The sequence below is a fragment of the Rhagoletis zephyria genome, unplaced genomic scaffold (assembly GCF_001687245.7).
Source record: "Rhagoletis zephyria isolate East Lansing unplaced genomic scaffold, Rhagoletis_zephyria_1.1 Rzeph_scaffold_01673, whole genome shotgun sequence".
NCBI lineage: Eukaryota > Metazoa > Arthropoda > Insecta > Diptera > Tephritidae > Rhagoletis > Rhagoletis zephyria.
In genome coordinates this window covers 87,024-108,510 of record NW_016158757.1, presented here as the reverse complement: position 1 = coordinate 108,510, position 21,487 = coordinate 87,024, and the positions used below count along the sequence as shown (strand labels likewise).

The 21,487-nt window shown below is 35.8% G+C and overlaps 2 protein-coding genes and 1 long non-coding RNA gene across 4 annotated transcripts; 1 reads left to right on the top strand and 2 right to left on the bottom strand.

The window, feature by feature from the left end:
- Positions 1-402: 402 nt before the first annotated feature.
- Positions 403-2,223, bottom strand: LOC108364799 (uncharacterized). Of its 2 annotated transcripts, none has more exons than XR_001847821.1 (2): positions 1,769-2,223; positions 403-1,683 (listed from the first exon to the last, which is right to left on the bottom strand). It is a non-coding gene; the product is annotated as an uncharacterized LOC108364799 (long non-coding RNA). The 2 variants fall into 2 exon arrangements; XR_001847822.1 differs by having other exon boundaries at positions 403-1,364.
- Positions 2,224-17,058: 14,835 nt separating this feature from the next.
- Positions 17,059-18,125, top strand: mRpL50 (mitochondrial ribosomal protein L50). Its single transcript, XM_017618644.1, has 4 exons — positions 17,059-17,187; positions 17,413-17,507; positions 17,563-17,765; positions 17,821-18,125. The coding sequence occupies exons 1-4, from the start codon at positions 17,146-17,148 to the stop codon at positions 18,054-18,056; spliced, it is 576 nt and encodes a 191-aa protein (XP_017474133.1). The 5' UTR covers positions 17,059-17,145; the 3' UTR covers positions 18,057-18,125.
- Positions 18,054-19,409, bottom strand: Neos (nuclear receptor coactivator protein neosin). Its single transcript, XM_017618643.1, has 2 exons — positions 18,916-19,409; positions 18,054-18,852 (listed from the first exon to the last, which is right to left on the bottom strand). The coding sequence occupies exons 1-2, from the start codon at positions 19,350-19,352 to the stop codon at positions 18,120-18,122; spliced, it is 1,170 nt and encodes a 389-aa protein (XP_017474132.1). The 5' UTR covers positions 19,353-19,409; the 3' UTR covers positions 18,054-18,119.
- Positions 19,410-21,487: the final 2,078 nt, after the last annotated feature.

Genomic DNA, 21,487 nt, shown 5'->3' with positions numbered 1-21,487 from the left:
GTCTCAAGCAATATTTTGCAATTGGTCACTACAACGCACCAGTCACGACGAGGAAGGCTAAGCTTCGCGATTTTATTTTTTAATTGTTTTTTTCTGCGGCTACGTCATTGACCGCTTCTGTTATTGTTAAATATAACGCGATATTATGTCGTACATACATATATACCTTTCGGTTTTGCTTTAATCTGTTGCCGTGAATGGCATGAAAAGCGAAGGTTCAAAAAACAATATACACATAGCTGACGCACAAGTAAAACTGAGGAAATCCCCTGATACTGCCGATTATGTTTTTATCACTACAGCCTTTTCTCTTTACGCTTATACGTATGTATTTTCACTAGCCAAATTATGTGCATACATACATATGTTCCTATATAAAAATAGGTGGTTATTTACTCATTGTTTCCCATTATTATCTGTTTTTCGTTAAACATCTTTGGTTTTTTATTCATTTATTTCACTTCTGCTCATTCATCTTTATTCACAATTGCATTATACTGAGTAGCATTCCGATTCGAATTAACATTCGAATTCAAGTAAATCAATTTCGAAATTACCTACCAACCTCAGTTTAACCAACACCAGTGCATTTAGTGCATTGACAGCACTAACAATTCTGACTGCGATCGACTACTGCGGCTACGATTTCTCACCAACACATACATATGTACATACATACGGCAAACACCGACAATGAAATTTTTGCTCTTCGCAGTTTTTGCACGAGTTTTGCCACTGCCGAAGACGACTCATGCAGCAACACCACCGACACCGATAAACACCACTACGGAGCGGAATACTGACTGCACGCGTGCGAACGAGCTAACAGCCCGCAAGCGAGAAGACCGAACGGTGCGAGTACCGCTGGCGTTGCGATAGATAGAAAGAACAGCGGCGAGCACTAGTATGAACACAATTTTATAAGTATATAATTGTTTCTGTTTTCCTTTTCGCTGCTGGTGAAGGGTAGCACTAACACCACTGCTTTCGACACGGCAGTCACTGCTAATACCGATACCCCTCAGATTTGTGTTGCTTTGTTGCGTCGCAACATATTGAGAGGAGAGCGAATCGCGATGAAAGTCGATGGTCGATGGCTGAATGACTGGTTGCTTTGCTTGTGGTTCACCGTTTTCTGCTGGCTTTTCGTTAATCGTTGGTATTGATATAGACAAAGTATAAAATAATACATAGGTAGGTTGGTATGTACCACGGGTTGTATGTGGTTTACTAAATTTTCCACTGCTTGCTCATATTTTTTACGTATACGTTTTTCATCAATTACATTGCACTCAATTCGATGAATTTTATTTAAATTTAAATTTTTCTTTTTGAATTTTTTGATATATTTCCTCTAATAAGACCTAGTAAATAAACAGCATTGATTAAAATACATATTTTCATGACACTCTTCATTCACATAATACTTTCACTAAATTACAAAAATATTTGCAATTCTTTATATTGTTAATGCATCTAATGAACAGATGTGCACTTTTGTTTCCCCCCTTTTGTAGTAATGAATAAGTGCGTATACACATGTTCATACATACAAGGCTTGTGAATAGGAACGTGGAATCTATACATATGTACACACAAACATACATATTTCTCCAGAGTTGCTGAAGACTTGAAACTTTTTCGTATAACGAAATCGTATACTATAATACGGAAGTACCTAAACTGATATTTAGCAAACGAAAAATCAAAATAATGTTATTATAATTTGAAATATGTACATATGTAAATAATGTAACTATTTTTTTACCAATATTTTAAAAATCTGTTAGCGCACGCACTAAAATTATATGATAGATGTACATATATGTGTGTATTATTATATACATATTTCAAAAAATTTTCACTAGCTCACAGAAATTATTTAACCGAAATTTCTTTCTCACTAAAATGATTATAGACCACTGCGACAACGAACCAGAAAAAATGTTAACCAACGAATGAACGACATACAAGTGCGGCAAAGCCGTCGTCTACACACAATGGAAATTTTGCATTTTTTGCTTTTGCTTCTATTTCTACATCGGAATGGAAATGAACCGAATCGAAGATGAGAGAGACAACAACAAAAATTACAGGGTTGCAATTTTTCTCATTAAACTAAATATCAATTTTGGTTATTTTTTATGATATTCCACCTACAACAGTACTGAATTAGCTAAAACCGACTAATTTTTTTATGTTGCCTCGAAAAATACATAGTTGTCTGTCGTACCTGATACTTATCGAAGAATATTGGATTCTTTGAAATATGTATAGGTGCATTCGTAAGAAAAAAATGAAAAATTGCAATTGTCTGTACGAAGCAACGATGGAGAGAAGTTGACTCTGCTATGACTGTTGTCTCTTTTATGCGCAAGTAATACAAAAAAACGCCATACAGCGGCCGACCTCCACTAATTTTGAGAGCCGACTGGGAGCCTACATTCTAGTATCCCATCGAACGGTAGTAGAGATTATTTGACAGAAGAATAGCCTCAATAAGAACACGTAAATGAAGTCTAATAGCCGAGTTATGCATACTTAACTTTGCATGAGAGTTGTCACATAAGAATCTATTACCCAACGCATAGCACTTAACATGTAAAGTTCTGTTGGGTTTTGATTTTTACGTAAAAATGGTATATCAGCGCAAGTATGCACAGCTGGGCTCTTATATGTAGCTATAATATATTTTTAAGATGGGGCGTTCTTCAACCAAATTCTGAAATAGGGCGTTGTTGAAAAGTTTTCTGAGATAGGGCATTTTCGAACTGGCTGCCGAGATAAGTCGATCTTCCACTCAGCCATCGATATGTATGTGGGCAAATCTAAAAAACAGGTAACCTTTGGGTTATTTAGCTTTATTTTCATTGTTGTAAACAATATCAAGCTGGTTGCTTTTGGATATAATTCATATACGTACACTTGAAGCCTCAAAAAAATATTTAATTAATTTGTTGCACAACTTTTGGGTTAAAGATGTTTTAATTCAAAAAAACATTAAAAACAAGTGAATTTTTTATGTAATTTTTAAGAGGTGGTAAATTAATTATGTCATAACTTTTGAAGCGCACCATATACTGGTTTGAAATTTTATGTGCAATTAGTTACTTACGTGTACACTTCATATCATCGTTTAAACTAAAAAACTGTGTATCGTCATTTTGCAAAACCGCGTAACTGACATTTTCTACCAAAAATTGGATTTGCACACACAAGCTCTTGGCTCATCCCTTATCCATTCGTCCTGAAATATACTGGCCAGATATGTGATTGCTTCATAAAAAATAGAACCATTTTGAAATATGAGTGTTTTTACACTCTAGAAAATAATTTATACAACCTCACATACGCGGTTTTGCATTTTGTTGATACGCGGTTTTGTACTTTATACGACGATATGAAGTTGGTAACTAAAGTGTGCTTTTAAAAACAACGAAATGGCAAGTAACGAAAAGTGTGTAACTCTTTAAATGGGCTACAAAACTGCATACCAAAAATTTTTCGAAAAATTCTGAATAAAAAGTTTGAAAATTTGGTGAAAATTTTTAGAATTTTTATAATTTTTGTTCAAAGTTTAAAAAGAGGATTTATTCATATTATTGTATAATAACTTACAACAAGAATATTACGACTTAAAATAAACTGAAAAATATAGCCAAAATTCCTAAAAGTACGACGAGTCATATATTTCTGCCGCCATTGTATGTTAAAGTTAACCTATTTCGATAATTTTAAGGAATAATTAAGGCAACCGTTATGCGCAAAATTTTAGTAAAATAACTTCAAAACTGGGGAATTATTTATAAAATAGTTACAGTTTAATCAAATTATCAGGTACCAGTATCTCGAAAACCGGATCCGGGGGATGCCATTGAATTTAGAACGTCCCAATTGAGTTCAACTTTCAAAATCTTTGTTCAGAATTTACAACTTGCACAGCGTAACTTGTAAATAAATTAGTGACCAAAAATTACAAAAGTGGGTGTTAAAATAATGTGTAGACCCTTGACTACAAGTGTGTGGAATATTTATGGATCGGCCACCGCTTTGGACGGAATAGCCCGAAATAGTTGGGAGCGCTACTAACCCCCACCCTTGCACTTTATTATATTGCATACGAAAACCTTATACAAATCCTGAATAAAATTTTTGAAAAATTAATAATAATTTAGTTTTTTTTTACCTTGGGCAAGCCTTGAAAATTTTATTTATGTTATTTCTCTTATAGATCAAACTATTTTGAATAGACATTTTTAAAAATAAATATATAACCATACGATGTCAACTTCATTTTGCGTGCACCAATGTGAGTACTCAATTTTAAATTTACACCAGAACCTGGGGGGCTACTCTGTAATGGGATGCGAAAACAAATGATTCGCATTCGCGCAAACACATCGTAAGTAATATACATGGGTGATTGCCTATCGCATCGCATTTTTCTGTCGTATCGCATTACAGAGTTGCCCCGTTTTACGCGCTTTTTACATCTCCCAAAAAATTTTGTACCTACCCGACGTCAGCGTTTTTAGAAATTTCATTACATTTTTGTAATTAAATAAATATTTCAAACACTTGATCCGGGACCGTCTTGCTATTCCATTGTGACTGGTAGGACATTTTACTCCATAATAGGAACAATCGTGATTTATAACTATGTCCTCGGAACTTATACAAGAGTGATAGATATTTTTTACCATAGATAGATAAGTAATGTGTCAATTCCTTAAAAAAAAAAACCAAGCATTTTCTAGCTTCTTTGTAAGGTAAAATTGCACTTTACGTGAATATATTGCGAATACATTTAATACAAACAAAACGTTTTATTTACTAAAGTAAAACAGCAGTTTGAAATTCACATTGAAATCCCATTAAGACTGGTTTTCACTATGTCATATTTTGACGCCAAAATGTGGCGACATATTTTGACACAGCTTTATCTCCTTTATCTATACCTTTACCGATGATATTATGGGACAAAAACTGACAGATAGCCGATTTAGCAGCGCAATAACACGACTAAAGAACTATCCGGATCAAAATTAATCGATAAACCGCTTTTTAATCCAATTTGACAACGTGTTTTCACTTATTTGAAGACAAGGGCCACTGAATTTGACATAGTGAAAACCAGCCTTAAGAGATCAACAATACAATTCGATCAGAGAGTTAACATTTTCTCGAGTCGAGAACTATGTCCCATTTTTGTTGAGATCGCTATGATTCTCGATAGTTTTTCGATTCGTTCTCTAACGCTTGAAGATTAGAGAATGTGGCTATGGAATTTTGCTGAAATTAATGGGTTTATCCGCCAAAATCGTTTGATAAAGTGATAAACTTTGGTTAAATGGATTACCATACAAGTTTGACAGTTCATTTATCAAAATGATAAATTTATCACTTAATCAAGTTTATCAAGAATCTATTACTTTTGATGAAGACCCCTAATGTCTTTCAACAGATTAAGGAAACGCAGTCAATTAGCGAGATGTCACTACTGAAATAGACATATTTAAGGCATTTTAAAATGTGTGTATGTCCTTTTCCTCTCTTACATGCAATTATTAGGTACGTTTTAATCTTGAATATGCATAACCATAATAGGGTTTTTTATTACATTAGTTCGTATCTGGTATGTATGTATGGTATAGACGCAAATTAGCAACAAGACGGGTCTAGCCGAAACGTTGGCGTATGTAAAGGCGTGAACGTAGTTGAAGCGTCTTTCGCGGGGGTGGCCTAGATAGCAGTATTGACTGAGCCAAAATTAAATTGACGACAGAGACAGCTACAGCAGCGGTAGCAGTTGCAGCAACTAGTGCAATAGAAGACAACTACCAGCACTAAAATGGCAAGAATTTATTCTCCTTTTGTCAAGCTTCTCTCAAGGTTTACTGTCGCTCCTACTACTTCGACACTTTCTTCTCTTTTATCTGAAGACTGCTTTTATATTGTATGTTTTACTTCGCCCAGTGTATGTTTTCTAGATTTATTTTACCCTCGGATCAGTGCTCTCACCTGTACCTACCTACATACATACATATGTATACTTAAACACGCTAAAAATTTCTCTTATTATTCCAGGATGGCTAGTATTAATGCAAAGCAAAGCATATTGAATCATCCAAAGTGCTATTTAACTTAACATACTATGTGAATACTATCGTACAAAAATGTTAATAGAGAACTTATAGCCATTTTCATGCAGATTAGCTCGGTATCTAGTTGTATACACTTTCGCACAATTCACTTAGGTATTTCTTCCGTTTTCTTCATGCCTCCTTTTTTAATACTTTGCTTCCGACACACATAAAGAGTAATCCACACTTCACGCATCTACTTATCCATACACACAATCTCTTCGCATACATATGTATGAGAAGTGTGCACACACATGCATATGGTACACTTTTGCTCCACTTTCCATTCGCACTCTTTCTTTTTTTAATACCAATCAATATTTTCAAGTTTTCGACCATTTATCCGTTTAATTTATCAAATTACTAAAAATAGTAATTATGTTTTTAATATTTTTTTCGCATTTAGCCTTCGACGAGATGATTAATATTCTGTGTTTTTTTACTTAATTTCCAAGAAATACACGAATACCGAGTACTATTAACCAAAATCAATTCGAAATGCTGACGGTAACGACGACTTGACATTTGCGACTGAGGCATCGAAAATGGCGATTATAAGAGAAAAGCTAATTACTGCTAAATCGTAGTGATGTATTTTTTAGTACGATTTTTGCAAATCGGCAACATGTGGGAATTTTCCATTTATGTATGAAACATATAAATTTTCAATTTAAAACTTTTCACATTATTTCATATTTTTTCTTGACAGCAATACAAAGCAGCGTATTTTGAAGAAAATTGGATATTTGTCGCGAAAAACCTTAATATTGATTTAAAACATAATTTTCCATTTTTCAAAGAGCCCGGAAAGAAAGAAAAATTTATATTGGGCCGTAGTTAAAATATATTCAGTAATTTTGAGAACACCTTTACGAATCCGTGCGAACACGGTTTATGAACCGCCATTGACAAAAATATCATCCCCGACCACCTAGGCCCCCCATAGTACCCTAGGGAGCCCTTAGAAAAATTGCCCAAAATCACAAATTTTATTTGCGTCTTTCCGCTTGAAAAAGGTTGATTATTCATTTGCACAAGACATTTTTTATACCTTTGACAACAGAAGATGTGCCTGCCCCTCATTTCTGGCAACACAGAAAGGAGAGTTCTACGTAGTAAGGGTTATAATTAATGTGACCAAGCATTTCATAGCACAAAGAACAGGTTATGTTAAGTTAACGCCGCGAGCCGATTACGAGATTTCGAATGCAGCAAATTTCGATCCCTGAGAGCTCAGTGTTTGTTCAGAAATGTGAGCCAAAATGCTTCCATCTTCGCCTCGCGAAGGTTGGACAATATAAAAGAAAGTGTGGAGATGATTCCACTTCATCTTCCTCTTGACAGCTGATAAAAAAGGATCAGTTGAAATTCCTAGTCTCACCGCATGAATAGCAATCGCATAATTGCCTGTCATAACCCCCATCACTAGCCCATGAGAGGTAACGTGTTTTAAAGTGACCTATAAAAAATTTACAGCAGCAGATAAACGTCTTCTTTTCCTTTTTTACGTCACAACAGGACCCGGTTTTCCTTAGCCCAATAGCAGTTCGTACTACGACAATTCTGTCTGCAATATCCGCAGGCGCCAGTGTATGTGTGGTTCCTAATGCTCCGCTAAATCCTATTTTACAGGTGAAGCCTTTTCTAGTGAGTTACCAGACAAGGGCTCCTTGAAACAATATAGGCTTAAATCTGGTTTCCTAGAGCTAATGAATTAATTTGGGCGAGAGACCTCAGCTTTTACCGATAACTCCCCTACGGCGGTACAAGGCAACCGACACCTTTCTTAACCTTTCCTCAATGCTTCCACGACAGCCGCCGTGATTCAGGTAACCTTGAGCCAGATCAAAAAGGGTGTCTAGGAATCGTCCCTTAACCAAAAGTCCCACATCATCTACATAGGCGATCACCGGTCAGCCCGCTTTTTCCAGTTTCTCTAGAAGGTCGAAGACAGTAACACCACCTTGTGGAGTGCTCCTAATGACTCTGCACTGATTGCAGGCGCTGCCCCACTCCGCCAAGAGAATTACCCTTTTCTAGCAATTGGCACATGGGGAAATGTTTCTTTTGTGCAACGATTTTGGGGCGGAGGGGAAAGGGACGTGCCCCCCCCCCCCCCCNCCCCCAAACCAACCTTAAACGAAATAGGATGGACGACGCTTTATGAAAAGTCCCATGGACGACACTTTATGCCGCCCAGTGATGTCTATTATGGTTACTGGGAGTTTATAAAAATGTCTTGTATATAAAAATGTCTTGTACAAATGAATATTTAACATTTTTCAAGCGAAATAACGCAAATGAAAATTGTGATTTTTGGCCATTTTTCTAAGGGGGTCCTAGGGAACCATACGGGGCCGAGGTGGTCGGGGCGACATTTTTGTCAATGGCGGAGTGTTGGAGGTGCCACGGGGAAATGTTTAGTAGCTGACCCATCGTTTTTGGGTGGGGACGGAGGGGTTTTTTATAAAAACAAAATGTTCTTTTTAACAAATGTATTTTTGCGTAGAATTCCTTTCTGCGTAGGCGGCCTTCGGCCGCACTTGGGGATTATACCCCTCACAAAGTAGAATTCTCTTTCTGTTTTGCGAAGAAAAGGAGCTGAACACCTTTTGCAGAGAAAACCTTTTATTCACCTCATACTTGTCAAAAATTTACTCGCAGCAAACTTTGTTACCGATTCACACACGCTCTCTTTTGCATATTTTGGAGTTTGACAGCTGAACTCCATTGCATATGCAACCAAAGTCAGACGCGTGATTTCAAAGGTATTTTTTTATGAATTGTGATTAATTGGTTAATATTAAAGACGTAAATAAAGTTATAACTAATCGAGTAAGGTATAAAGTGAAGAGGAATACAAAAATATATTGGTAAGTGGCTGCTTTAAGGAGAATCGGAGTGATAAATGTATGCTAATTTCCGAATTTTATAAAAAAGGGCATATTTCAACCCCAATTTGTAAATAAATGAGTGACCAAAAATTACAAAAGTGGGTGTTAAAATAATGTGTAGACCCTTGACTACAAGTGTGTGGAATTGTTTTAGGATCGGGCCACCCCTTTGGACGGAATAGTCCGAAATAGTTGGGGGCGCTCGACCCGAGCCATGTCCACAACCCCTTCGCCCACCGCCCCTGTAATGAACGACCGTATTGGAAAGTTTACCCAAACCAACGAATTTTTCCCATTTTTAAGAGGCTCACCTGACGAGCCCGGTAGTCCGAGGAAAAAGAAAAGCATACCACTGAATTCCTTGGTCTTTGCTCCTTCAAGCTGTAAAGGTGGGCGGTTTCACGCCCCCTTAATTTTTTTGTACCAGCCCCTAACAAACAGATACTTTTCGGAACCCAACCCTTTAATTATTATAATAAAGTTTGAACTGGTGTCTACAAGTGTGTGTCAAAGTTTTTTGATTCAAATTACGCGTTTAGGCACAGTAACCCAAAATCGTTGTACAAATATGCAAACAGTACACGGCACATGTTCTTAGTACATGAATCAAATTTTCTATCGAAAAATTTGGAACAAGTGCAGAATACGGCCCGTTAAGGTAGAACAAAACAAAAAAGTGGGCGAGGTAAGCCCTTTCTGCCTGATTTTACTGGTATAAAAATTTTTTTGTGCAAACTTATATTTTGGGTGATATGGAGGGGTGAAGGGAGAATTTTCGAAAATTTAAATGGCTATATTTCAAAAAATTCCTGACCGAATTTAAAAAAATTTTTTTCGTTGGAAAGGAAATCAGCAGTAGAATTCTCCTTTCTGTGTTGCCAAAGGGGGGAGCTGAACACCTTTTGCAGAGAACACCGTTCTGCGTAGGCGGCCTTCGGCCGCACTTAGGGATTATAACCCTCAGCCAGTAGAATTCTCCTTTCTATATTACCAAAGAAAACGGCGGAAGTATTTTTGCGCAGAACTTCTTTCTGTCGCAGTCGTCCCGCTCACGATCATAACAGTAGCTACACACGACGAGCATATCCGCGCACATGCTCGTCGTTTGTAGGGCGGTTTGCGAGCATGCTCGCCAAAAATCAAAAAAAAATTATTTTCAGCGAGCATGCTCGTCGTTTGTAGCGTGGTTTGCGAGCATCGCATTGGAAACAAAAACAACAACCTCATTTTGGATGCATTTCTTTATTCATTCTGAACGTTTGGAATAAACTTTTTTGTTTACTTATTCTTTAGAACGTTCCTGGTGATATGTTAACGTATATTTCAATCGCATTCTGTTTGTTCTGGCTGTGAAATGGGATTATCCGGAATGAATAAAGAAACGCAGCCTTTGTGTTGATGCTTGCAGTGTGCACATCGCGGATAAATGCATCCAAGCCATGTGCGTTAATTGAATTTTTGATAAATGAGGCTAAATTACTATATGTATATGTATGTACATACATATAAGTAAAGTATAAATAAATTTAAGTAACACATACATAAAAAACCCTAAGTCATAAGTATTTCAATTGCATCATCCGCGTCTTTCCTTTCCATGTTTACGATTTGAGTAGGTACAAAATCACTTATGAGCCGCTCGCCGTTTGTAGCAAACGACAGCCAGCATGTTGGTGCACATGTGCGCGGATATGCTCGTCGTGTGTAGCTACTATAAGCATCAGTATGGTCATTTCTCCCTTCGTGATCACCAGTAAAACAAAATTACTCACGTTTCCTAAGAAGTGCTAAGAATTCTTACTTTCTTACTTAAGTAACTTAAACCCTTAAAAAAAAAAAACTCACGGTATTTAAATTTCTATTTAAGGTTATATGTTAAATGAAAGGTATTTTTATGCTCTATTTACCTATTATAGATTGGTGTATTATTATTAAAACATAATTTTTAGTAAAACTGTTTTCCTAGAAAAATATAATATTTTTCTTTTAAATGAGTTTTCTTAAAATTTATGCACATAAATTATACAAATGTGTATATTAGAAAAAAGGGATTTTGTTTACCTTTCTAACGATACAAATTTTTTTTAATTCAGTCGGAAACTTTTCGAAACAGTGATTTTAAATTTTCGAAATTTTCCTCTTCGCCCCTCCATAGCCCGGAAAATATAAGTTTGCACCAAAAGAATTGTATACCATTAAAATGAGGAATAAAAGGCGGATCACGCCCTCTTTTTCGTTTTGTTCTAGCTTAACGGGCCGTATTCTGCACTTATGCCAAAAATTTTATATTAAGAAAATTGGCTCTTCTGGCATTTTATTTCAACCTCCAATTAGGCTTTTACTTTTTCAGAAACGTCATCGACGCCAGGCTGGTGCAATCTTGTATATGTATACTTATCTATGGCATATATTAATTTTTTATAACAAGGCTTCATCTAAAATGAACGTAGCTCGAAATTTCTATGTACATACATACTTAAATAGACAACTAATACAAGATTTATTTATGTAGTAACTCATTAAGGGTATTGCTATTTGTCCTATGGTACACTGTAAATACAACTCTGGCGGTGCTGGAAGCAGAGCGACACATCACACAAATAATTGATTTTCTCTCACTTTAGCTAATATACTAGTTATTGTACTCTTTTTAACATTCACACTTCAAATACCGTCTGAGTTTGTTTTCACCACACGCATTTCTCTTTCTCTCAAAATCCTCTAGTAGAAAAACTATTCCGTTAGAAAATAATTTTCATTATATCCGTCAACTAGCACAAACTGTTTTCACTGATGTATTTTATATGCAACTTATTAATCAACACAATATTGTATTGAGACCATTTAAAACTTGTTTTCTTCACATTGGAATTTGTAAAGCTATCGCATCGGCCTTTTTGTGGCTGTCAAGTTCAACAGTGTTGGATATAGAGATGACAGTTGGTACATTGACTGGAATATGGTGTTCTAAAAACTATCGACACGATAAATCAATTTACTCAGGGTTTACACCGGACAATTCTGGCATGACAATAGCAATACATCCACTCTTTTTCACCAATCCATGCATACTTCAATTGTCTCAATCATGATTGACATGAAGACAGTGCACTGTCTTGATTATTTTCAAGCCAGTAATGGCCGCTTTGTGTGACAACATCAAGGCGCACGCCTCAAATCGGAGGAGAAGCTCGGCCAAACACTAACATATGTGTAAGCGCCAATCTATTATTATTATTAATGGCAAATTTCAAATGAATATTTGGTAATTATCAGGGACCGTTACGGTTATAACTTTTGGCATAAGTGCAGAATATGGCCCGTTAAGCTAGAACAAAACGAAAAAGTTGGCGTGATCCGCCTTTCTCTCCTCATTTTGGGTGGGCTTTAGATTGGTAACCCCCGAACACAGCATTAAGGAAATTATGGGAGGTAGAGTGGGGTCTGATAGTTCCTTGTATGAAGTTTCAAAGCGCGCAACCTAATAGTTTTTAAGGAATTTGTTATTAAAGTTTGTAATTTTAACCAACTTGTATGGCACTATTTTACAATATATAATGCACTTTCTACTAAATTTACACGTTATTTACACTCAATATATGTGCAGTTAGAGTGTGCACGTTCAAACAAATAAATACTTTCAGTATATTACACCTTTTTTTATCAAAATTTGATTGTTGTTTAATTATTATGAGAGTACATTCAGATATTTGCAAATGACGGCAAAACTGTGTTGCCACATCTAAAAAATCCAAGGGTGGTCAGTAACAGCAAAATAAAATACGATTAAAAGGAAAATACGACAAGGTTCTTTTGCTCAGCTTTAAATAAATAGTAGGGGAATTGGGGTCACATTCCCCTCTTTTCCGGCAACACAGAAAGAAGAGTTCTACGCAGGGTTCGTATTTGCACACACATGCGCAGCACATCCTAACATTTTACGCTCACACACGTGAGCTGTGCATATAAAAAATTAAAAACTTGCTCACATCACATGTGTGTGCTGTTTGGTAAAAAGCACGGGCACATGTGTGTACTTTATTTTTATTAATATAAAGCACACGCACATGTGTGTGCTTTGCGTAGAGAAACTTATACACTTCGATTTCTATCNTTTGTACAAAAATCGGCTCACACACATGTGCATGTGCTTAATAACAAACAGCACACACTTTTCTGTGAGCAGGATTTGTTTTCCACTTATGCACACACATGTGTATGAGCAGTGAGTACAAGTTGAATGTGTTTCTGGCGTGTGTGTGAGCAGAGCATGTGTGTGCAAATACGAACCCTGGTTCTACGTAGTGAGGGTTATATTTCCTAAGTGCGGCCGAAGGCCGCCTAGGCAGAAAGGTGTTCTATACAAAAGGTGTTCGGCCCCTTTTCGATGGCAACACAGAAAAGAGAATTCTACTACCTGAGGGTTATAATCCTTAAGTGCGGCCGAAGGCCGCCTACGCATAAAGGTGTTCTCTGCAAAAGGTGTTCAGCCCCCCTTCTTTAGCAACACAGAAAGGAAAATTCTACTGCCTGAAGGTTATAACCCCTAAGTGCGGCCGAAGGCCGCCTACGCAGAAAGGTGTTCTCTGCAAAGGGTGTTCAGCCCCCTTCTTTGGTAAAAAATGTTTTTTTTTCTAATATATATTTTTTTCTATTAAATGATTTTTCTCAAAATTTATCCACATAAAGTATATTAATATGTATATTGGAAAACAGGAAGCCACATCACTGTCACGGAAAATATCAGTCCAATCTATGTATAATAAATCATTGTTTAAAGAAGAAAAATCACAGGCTTTATAATTGAACTTCGCTCTTAGATCATCTGGTAGAGTAGCAAATTTTTAGAATTCCAACTCAAGGTTGAGAGGGACGTGATGTATTACTGCTGGAGAGATTGGATCAATAGATTCCGATACAGTGAAGTTTACATTGGTAGTAATAAACACTAAATCCAAGAGCCTATTAAGTTTATTAAAAACACTATTGATTTGAAGTAAGCCTATACTAAGCAAACTATCAATGACGAGGATCTCAGCTGAAGAGTTCACATTTGATGGCTTTAAGTCAACTGAATCAGGCTTTGAGGACCAATTTAGACGACATAAGATAAGATCGCCACAAACGTAATTATGGTTATCTCCAATTGTGTCCAAGACCAGCGAGACAATATTACCAGTATGTGCGAAGTAAAGACTATCAGGGCTGTTTGGCGGAACGTATGAGGCACAAATGTATAGAAGTACAGAGGAGCCATGCACACACACACAAAGCTGATCAAGATTAGAGTCAGTATTAGCGAGCGTTACCAACGACGCTCTAAGCCCGCGTTGAACACCTATAAGCACACCACCACCTCTAGAACATCCCGTTTTAGCAGAGTCTCGGTCTTTACGAAAAATTTCGAATATATTTGGATCGAATACCTCACTGTCAAAAAAGTTGTCATTCAGCCATGATTCGACTAAAACATAAATATCATAATCTAAGTGAGTGGTTAACATGCGCACCACCGAACATTTTGTACAAAGGCCAGAAACATTTTGGTAATATATTTTTAGACGTTTTTCGCCGATTCTGCAATACTGCTTTCTGCATAGGACTTAAGTACCTCCTTCCACATTCACCGGCTGTTGAAAAAACTTGAAAGGACGAACTTTTACTTCCGGCTGGCCAAAGATCCGAATTAAGCAAGGTGTCGTATACGAGTGAGTATCGTTTGTTAATATAACATTCTCATCTACACTGGCAGGTGGAGGAAAAATAATGATTTACCGAGCTAAGTAGGAACTCCACATCGGCTGACGGGACAACAACACATCCCAAATGAAAAAAGTCATTGCACTTGGCACATTGCACTTTTGCTTTAGCACTTCTTTCGGCTCTTTGACCACAAACGCAAGGCATATTAATTTAATAATTAGTTTTTGTTTTAGTTTTATTTTTATTTAATTTTTTTTTTTTTAACAATTCAGCTTAAAGAAGAAAGTCACTGTCTTGATCGCCTTAAGCGTGCATTAGCGATGGCCCTTTAATAGGCCAAAACAAGCCGTAAACCTTCACAAAGTAGAGTCCTCTTTCTGAAGTAGAAGTATTTTTGAGCAGAACTTCCCAACAATAAAAGTGACTATCTTATAATTATGATGTATATTTAAATCATACAATCAATATTATTATGAAAAATTACATTATCTGCGCACATAATACTCATAATAGCTATTAAACTCATAATAAAATAGCACTTATTATATTCGCCTTTATAATATTCTTAAGCTTTGAACATCTGGCAACACATTTCGAAACGTATTCTAGCAACACGTTACTCATACATGCGGCCATCTTCGTTTCGGTCATTGTCCATACATACTATTTCGGTTGTCTAATAGAAAATAAACAAATTATTTATAAACGTGTTCCTCATCGATAAATAATGAAATTAATAAAATATAAAATAGATAAACGTTCAAAGAGCTTAATTTAGTTGAAATGTGTGTTTTCTGCACATTGCATTTGTTTGAATTGTTTTGTTAACGTACATTTTGTTAGGTGATATTTTCAACTTTAACAAGTTACTCGTAAACTATGAGTTTACTCGCCGTCTGGTTTTCAGTTTTGTGATGTGTACGACCCCCTCTACACCCCCCATAAAGTCATTTGGTTCAAAGCGGGGTGCACTCTCATGAAGTCCACCCTTTTTATACCCGCGCGCACTTGTGCACAAGGGTATTATAACTTTGTTCACATAACGATTGTTTGTAACAGGCAAAACGAATCGAGATAGATATAGGCAAATGTATACATAAATGATCAGAATGAAAAGAGAAATCGATTAAGCGATGACTGTCTGTCCGTCTGTGCACACGATAACTTGAGTGAAAATTCAGATATCTTAACGAAACTTGGTGCGTGCACTTCTTTCTGGCGTAGGACAGATGGTATTGAAAATTGGAAAAATCGGACAATAACCACGCTTACCGCCCATATAACGGTCATTTTTAAAGAATATGAAGACGAAGCATGAAGAAAAATATGCAAGCAATTCTGTAACACATGTTTGTGCTAACCAATTTATTATTTTTGTAGTGTTTAACCACCGACAAAATGCACATAAAGAAAGAAGCAAAACAGAACTAGCAAACTTCAAAAATTACGAACGTCACACACTTTTTTCTCAATTGCTATTACAAATGGCTGTTTCTCAAACGGTCAGATCTGTTCTAATTGGCTCATAGCCATGGTCCGTAGCCCGTCGTTTTCAATGTGTTCCAAGCTTTATACATCGAGTGGAAAAATTTCGATGCATCGAAGCAAAAAATCGATGTGTTTCCGAATTCTCTACTGCGATATTGATGTTTTGAATATTAGGGTTGGGATACTATCGATAGTACCGCCGCTCGATAGTTTTCGAAACGATAGTTGAAAACATCGATAGTAGCGATAGTACTATCGTCGTGAGGGGTATTGAATTAAAATGCTTAATTGCTTGAAAATAAAATTTTATAAATTACTTTGTAAATTAAAGAGATTATATAAATTTGTTAAAATTTGGGTGCATCAAAAAAAAACTTCTTATAATAATAAAATAAATCGCATATCAAAATCCGGACAAAGGAAATTAACATTTTACCATATTTTAAGAAAACGAATAAAGTACTGGTCAAAATAATAGCACCACAACATTTTCAGCAGTTGTGATTATTTGTTTAGTGTTTACAAATTTTTTATAAAAGTTGTACAAAACATAAAAAACTAGAAAATCATTAAAATTTCAAGCTTAATTCGAATTTCTATAAAAATTTTGTGGAAGCTGTTTTATAGCTTATTAAATTTTACTATAACTCAGTGTAAGCTTATACTTGCTAAAATTCTAATAACAATTTTTTTTTTTTTGCCTACTGTACTGTGAATTTTCTTGGATAAAAAATTAATGTAATGTTAACAGATGTAAAAAGGTTTCGCTGAAACCGACATCGGTAGTTTTCAAAACTATCGATAGCAGCGACAGTTTTCAACTATGGATACTATCGATATTACTATCGATAATACCCCAGCTCTATTGAATATCGTATCGATTCGCGCATGCCTTACATTAGAATAAAAGTGCGAAAATGAGTTTACGTAAAAGTTTACAGCTTACTTTAAGGGAATCTGTAAGTCTTGGATAGAATATACTATAACAATATTAAGCCTGGTTCAGGTACTTCATGATTTTACAGGAAGCTATCCCCTTACGACACATTACATATGGTTTATTAATGGCGAAAACAGCATTTCGTGTAAAATCCTGTAAAACTCGCAAGTCCTGAAGTACCAGGAACACGCTTATTTTTAAACTCTATTAAATGTTCACATTTATGCAATTTTAAAATTGGCAGGGAGCCAAAACTTACGCCAATGTTGCTTCAAGAAAGTCGTATCCGCAGGCACAGCGCAATGTGGTTGATATGGGAAAGTCTTTAGCTTCCAAAGGGTAACTATGTTTTTGAAATCGATATTTCTTCAATAAGCTAAACAATTGATTGTAGATTTTTAAGATCGCATAAGCCGTATACACCGGTTACCAACGTTGCTGAAAAAGTAAGTGAAATATGTGCAAACCTGAAAATATCTACAGCGAATGAATACAGACTAGAAAACTTGGAAGAAAAGTATGCGTTTTTGGATGCCTGTTTTAAGAGCTTCCAATATTGTGTCCCAAACTCTCGAATACACGAATTGCAAAGCATAGGTGAGATAAGCTTATGAGTTGCCGATGTCAGTACATAGTTACAAGTTTCTTTCAGGCGATGTACTCCAATTTTATAACACACCTGTAAACACTACAGTTCCCTATGATTCTCTTAAAGCAACTGATCTTCCCGAGAATTTACACATACAGCATGAATATGTTCGTTTTCATCCCGACTCTGATGTAAAGTTCAATGGCCAAACTGCATTCCCAAAAAATTCAACCCTTGTAACGGGCTTAAAATATCGCGGCAAATATAAAGGGCATGAAGCAAAACGATCTTGGCCATAAAATATAGATTACTTAAATGTATTTACGTAGTTTGCAGCTGTTATATTAATAAAACGATTATAGCTAAAACTTCATATAGTTTTCTACGGTGCCGACAAGATTAGAATCCATTAAAGATTCCAGTGCTTTTTGAACCCGAACGTCTTTTAGGAGTTCCATTACGCGGTAGTCTGATTTAACGGCTTCCAAAGATGGGTACAATAGCTTGTAATGCGTTTCTGCCACAGACGGTTTGTTCATAATATCAAGGATCCTCTTCTGTAACTCGATTTCAGGATCGGGAACTTTAGTGGCTATATCAGCGGCATCCCCTAGCTCTATTTTTACTTGTAGGTCACGACGCTCTTGAAGGTATTTTATTATTTTATCATATTGAAGAACTGTAAGTGGCATGTTGTCAGCAAGCAAATTAATTAGTATTTGGATCGCATTAGGGTGCCGATCTTTCAACGATGGAACACCAATGGGCGCAACAGGCACAGCTTTATTTAAAGCTGGAACAAATGCTGCTTTCTTGGACGCATCAGTAGCCATCTTTTGACGAAAATCTTTTGCTATTAACTGTATTGCATCTTCCATCGGCATATTTCGGTGCTCTGCAGGCTGGCCATACAATATGTTAACTGTTATGCTGTTGTGCTCTTCGTGTTGGGGTGTAACCAATATGGCATATAAACACCCCCTAGTGGAAATATTAATGAGTACTTTACCGAGAGGCACATCCTCATTTGGAAACAACACGTCCACTCTTAAGTTTATATCTTTAAGCCGTTGTTCAATGTACTCGGCATATTTCCTGTAATTAATACAAGATCAAATTTTTTTTATTTTATTTTCTTCAAATCAAAAATTTACTTACGTATTGCGTCGGTCAATCACAATAATTTCGCAATCATTGTAATCTGGATTCAGGTTTGAAGGGGTATTAGCGGTCACATTATCTCCTCCACTGTAGTGACCAGCGTTCATATTTGAAGTTCCAGCAGTATCAGTAGCCTGTCGCTTAGGAGTATGCTTAGACGCAGCGTTTCTAACAGTTATTATATTTCCCTTGAAAATTGATCTGGATAGTGATGATGCGACTTTGTTAGCCACTTCTTCCGACTCGAATTGAACGAAGCCAAAATTTTTTTGAACCAAAGATCCCAACACCTTTCCGTACGGATGACAAATACTTTCCAATTCTTCACGTGTACATGTCGGCAGGTTTCCCACAAAAATTCGATTCTTTGCCAAGTTCGGATCGCGAATTATCTGAAAATGTGGATTATTTTGTTTATCGTCGCTTTCTCCCATGTTTAAAATACTGTATGCTAGTTTGCCCGTGTATCAAAGATTTATTGAAATATTAATGTAAAATACTTATCGATTTTTCAAATTATCGATATCCCAATATAAGGCCAGGGAACACATCAAGATAACCAACAGCTCAGCAATGGGAAAACTAAAAATGCAGACGGATAGTGCTTTGTACGCTGATTTTAACTATATAAATATTAGTGGTATTCATCTAAACCGATAACTTTATCAAGCAGATAATCTTATAAGTTTATGCACTCTGTTACATGAACGACCCACACTCTCTTTTCGTTTACACATGCGACAATAGTCGTGTTTTCTTTGGTTATAAAGCGCAGTGTCACTAACTTTATACTACTAGCACGGGGATAAAGAAATTATAGAAACTACCTCACTAAATTGGAAAAAATTATATTTACGAGATATCTATTTAAATAAATGTACATATAACATAAAGGCTATTTATTTGAAGCAAGTTATAAGAAACAATGGCAGAATGTCTGTTTGTGTATGAATTCATTTGTCACGGCTACCAAACTTTGCGAATTATCAGTGAAACAAAACAAACAGACGGGATAATAATTGAACCAGATCTCTATCAGGATCATATCGTTGTTGAATTTGCGTGCAAAATTTGTATGCGGATCCCGATTATTGCCTAAGAAAACATAGCTAGAGTTGCGACAGAGTTGCATTGTCTTCAGTTTATCAAGTTTATTCAGTGAAATCGCTGGATAAATTTATCAGAAATGTGTAAACGAGTTTCCATACAAATTTTGACAGTTCATTTATAAGGTTTACACAATTATAAGTTTATACGGTTTACAATGCATTTATAAGGTTTGATGAATACCCTTATTATTTGCCGCAATCAAAAAGTAAAGAAGATATAAAAGGTTAAAGAAAATTTTTGCGATATTTTAAAATATTAATATTTTCTAAACTACGTAAGCGATTAAAAAAGTAATAATACCAAAATAAAGACAATTAATCTATCTTTAAGTTAATATATATAATGTGTTTGCTTGCTTATCTATTTAAGCCAAAAATATAAAAAAAAAAAAAATAAAATGTTATTAGTTTTTCATAAAATAACTATTTTTAGAAAAAAGTGCATAATCAATGCTAAAGACATATATTATTTAGAAAGTGTAAGTTCTTACCTTTAATTCGGTATACATATTTTATTATGATCTACTTTTGAGGTTTAAGAATTCAGTGATAAAAGAAATTAAAAGCATTTACAAGCAAGTTACAAGTGTGGGTGATATAGTTTCTTTTGCCCAGAACGTCTTTCTGCGTAGGCGGCCTTCGCCGCGCTTAGGGATCATAACCCTTACAAAGTAGAATTCTCCTTTCTGTATTGCCGAAAAAGCGGAGCTGAACACCTTTCTGTGTAGGCGGCCTTCGGCCGCACTTAGGGATTATAACCCTTACCAAATAGAATTCTCCTTTTGGTGTGCACCAACAGGGGCTACCGCCCCAGTGATGTAGCCTTGGGAAAGGATGAGGTAACTAAAATTCCTTTTCGGTGTGGTAAACCTGGGGCTACCGCCGCAGTGATGTCTATTATGGTTACTAGGTGTTTTATAAAAATGTCTTGTATATAAAAATGTCTTGTGCAAATGAATATTTAACATTTTTCAAGCAAAAAACCGTAAATGAAAATTGTGAATTTTGGCCATTTTCCTAGGAAACCATAGGGGACCTAAGTTGTCGGGGGTTGCATTTTTGTCAATGGCGGTTCATTCCCTCTCCAAAAAGGTGGGTTAGAGGTGCCACGTCCACTTACCTTTCGGCCACCGCCCCTTTAACGAACGGCCATAATGGAAAGCCAACCCGTTGAATTAACTACAATATGCATTTGCACATACATGCATTTATATTTTTTATTATCACTGAATTCTGAAAGCTCAAAAGCAAATCATGATATAATATGTATATAAAATTAAAGGTAAAAACTTGCACTTTCTAAATAATATAAATGTTTTTAGTATTGATTATAGACTTTTTCTAAAAAAAGGTTATTTTATGTAAAAATTATGAAATTTTTTTGTTTTATAATATTTTTGGCAGAAATGTATAAAAAAGCATACACGTTTTATATATCAGCTTGAAGATAAATTAATTGT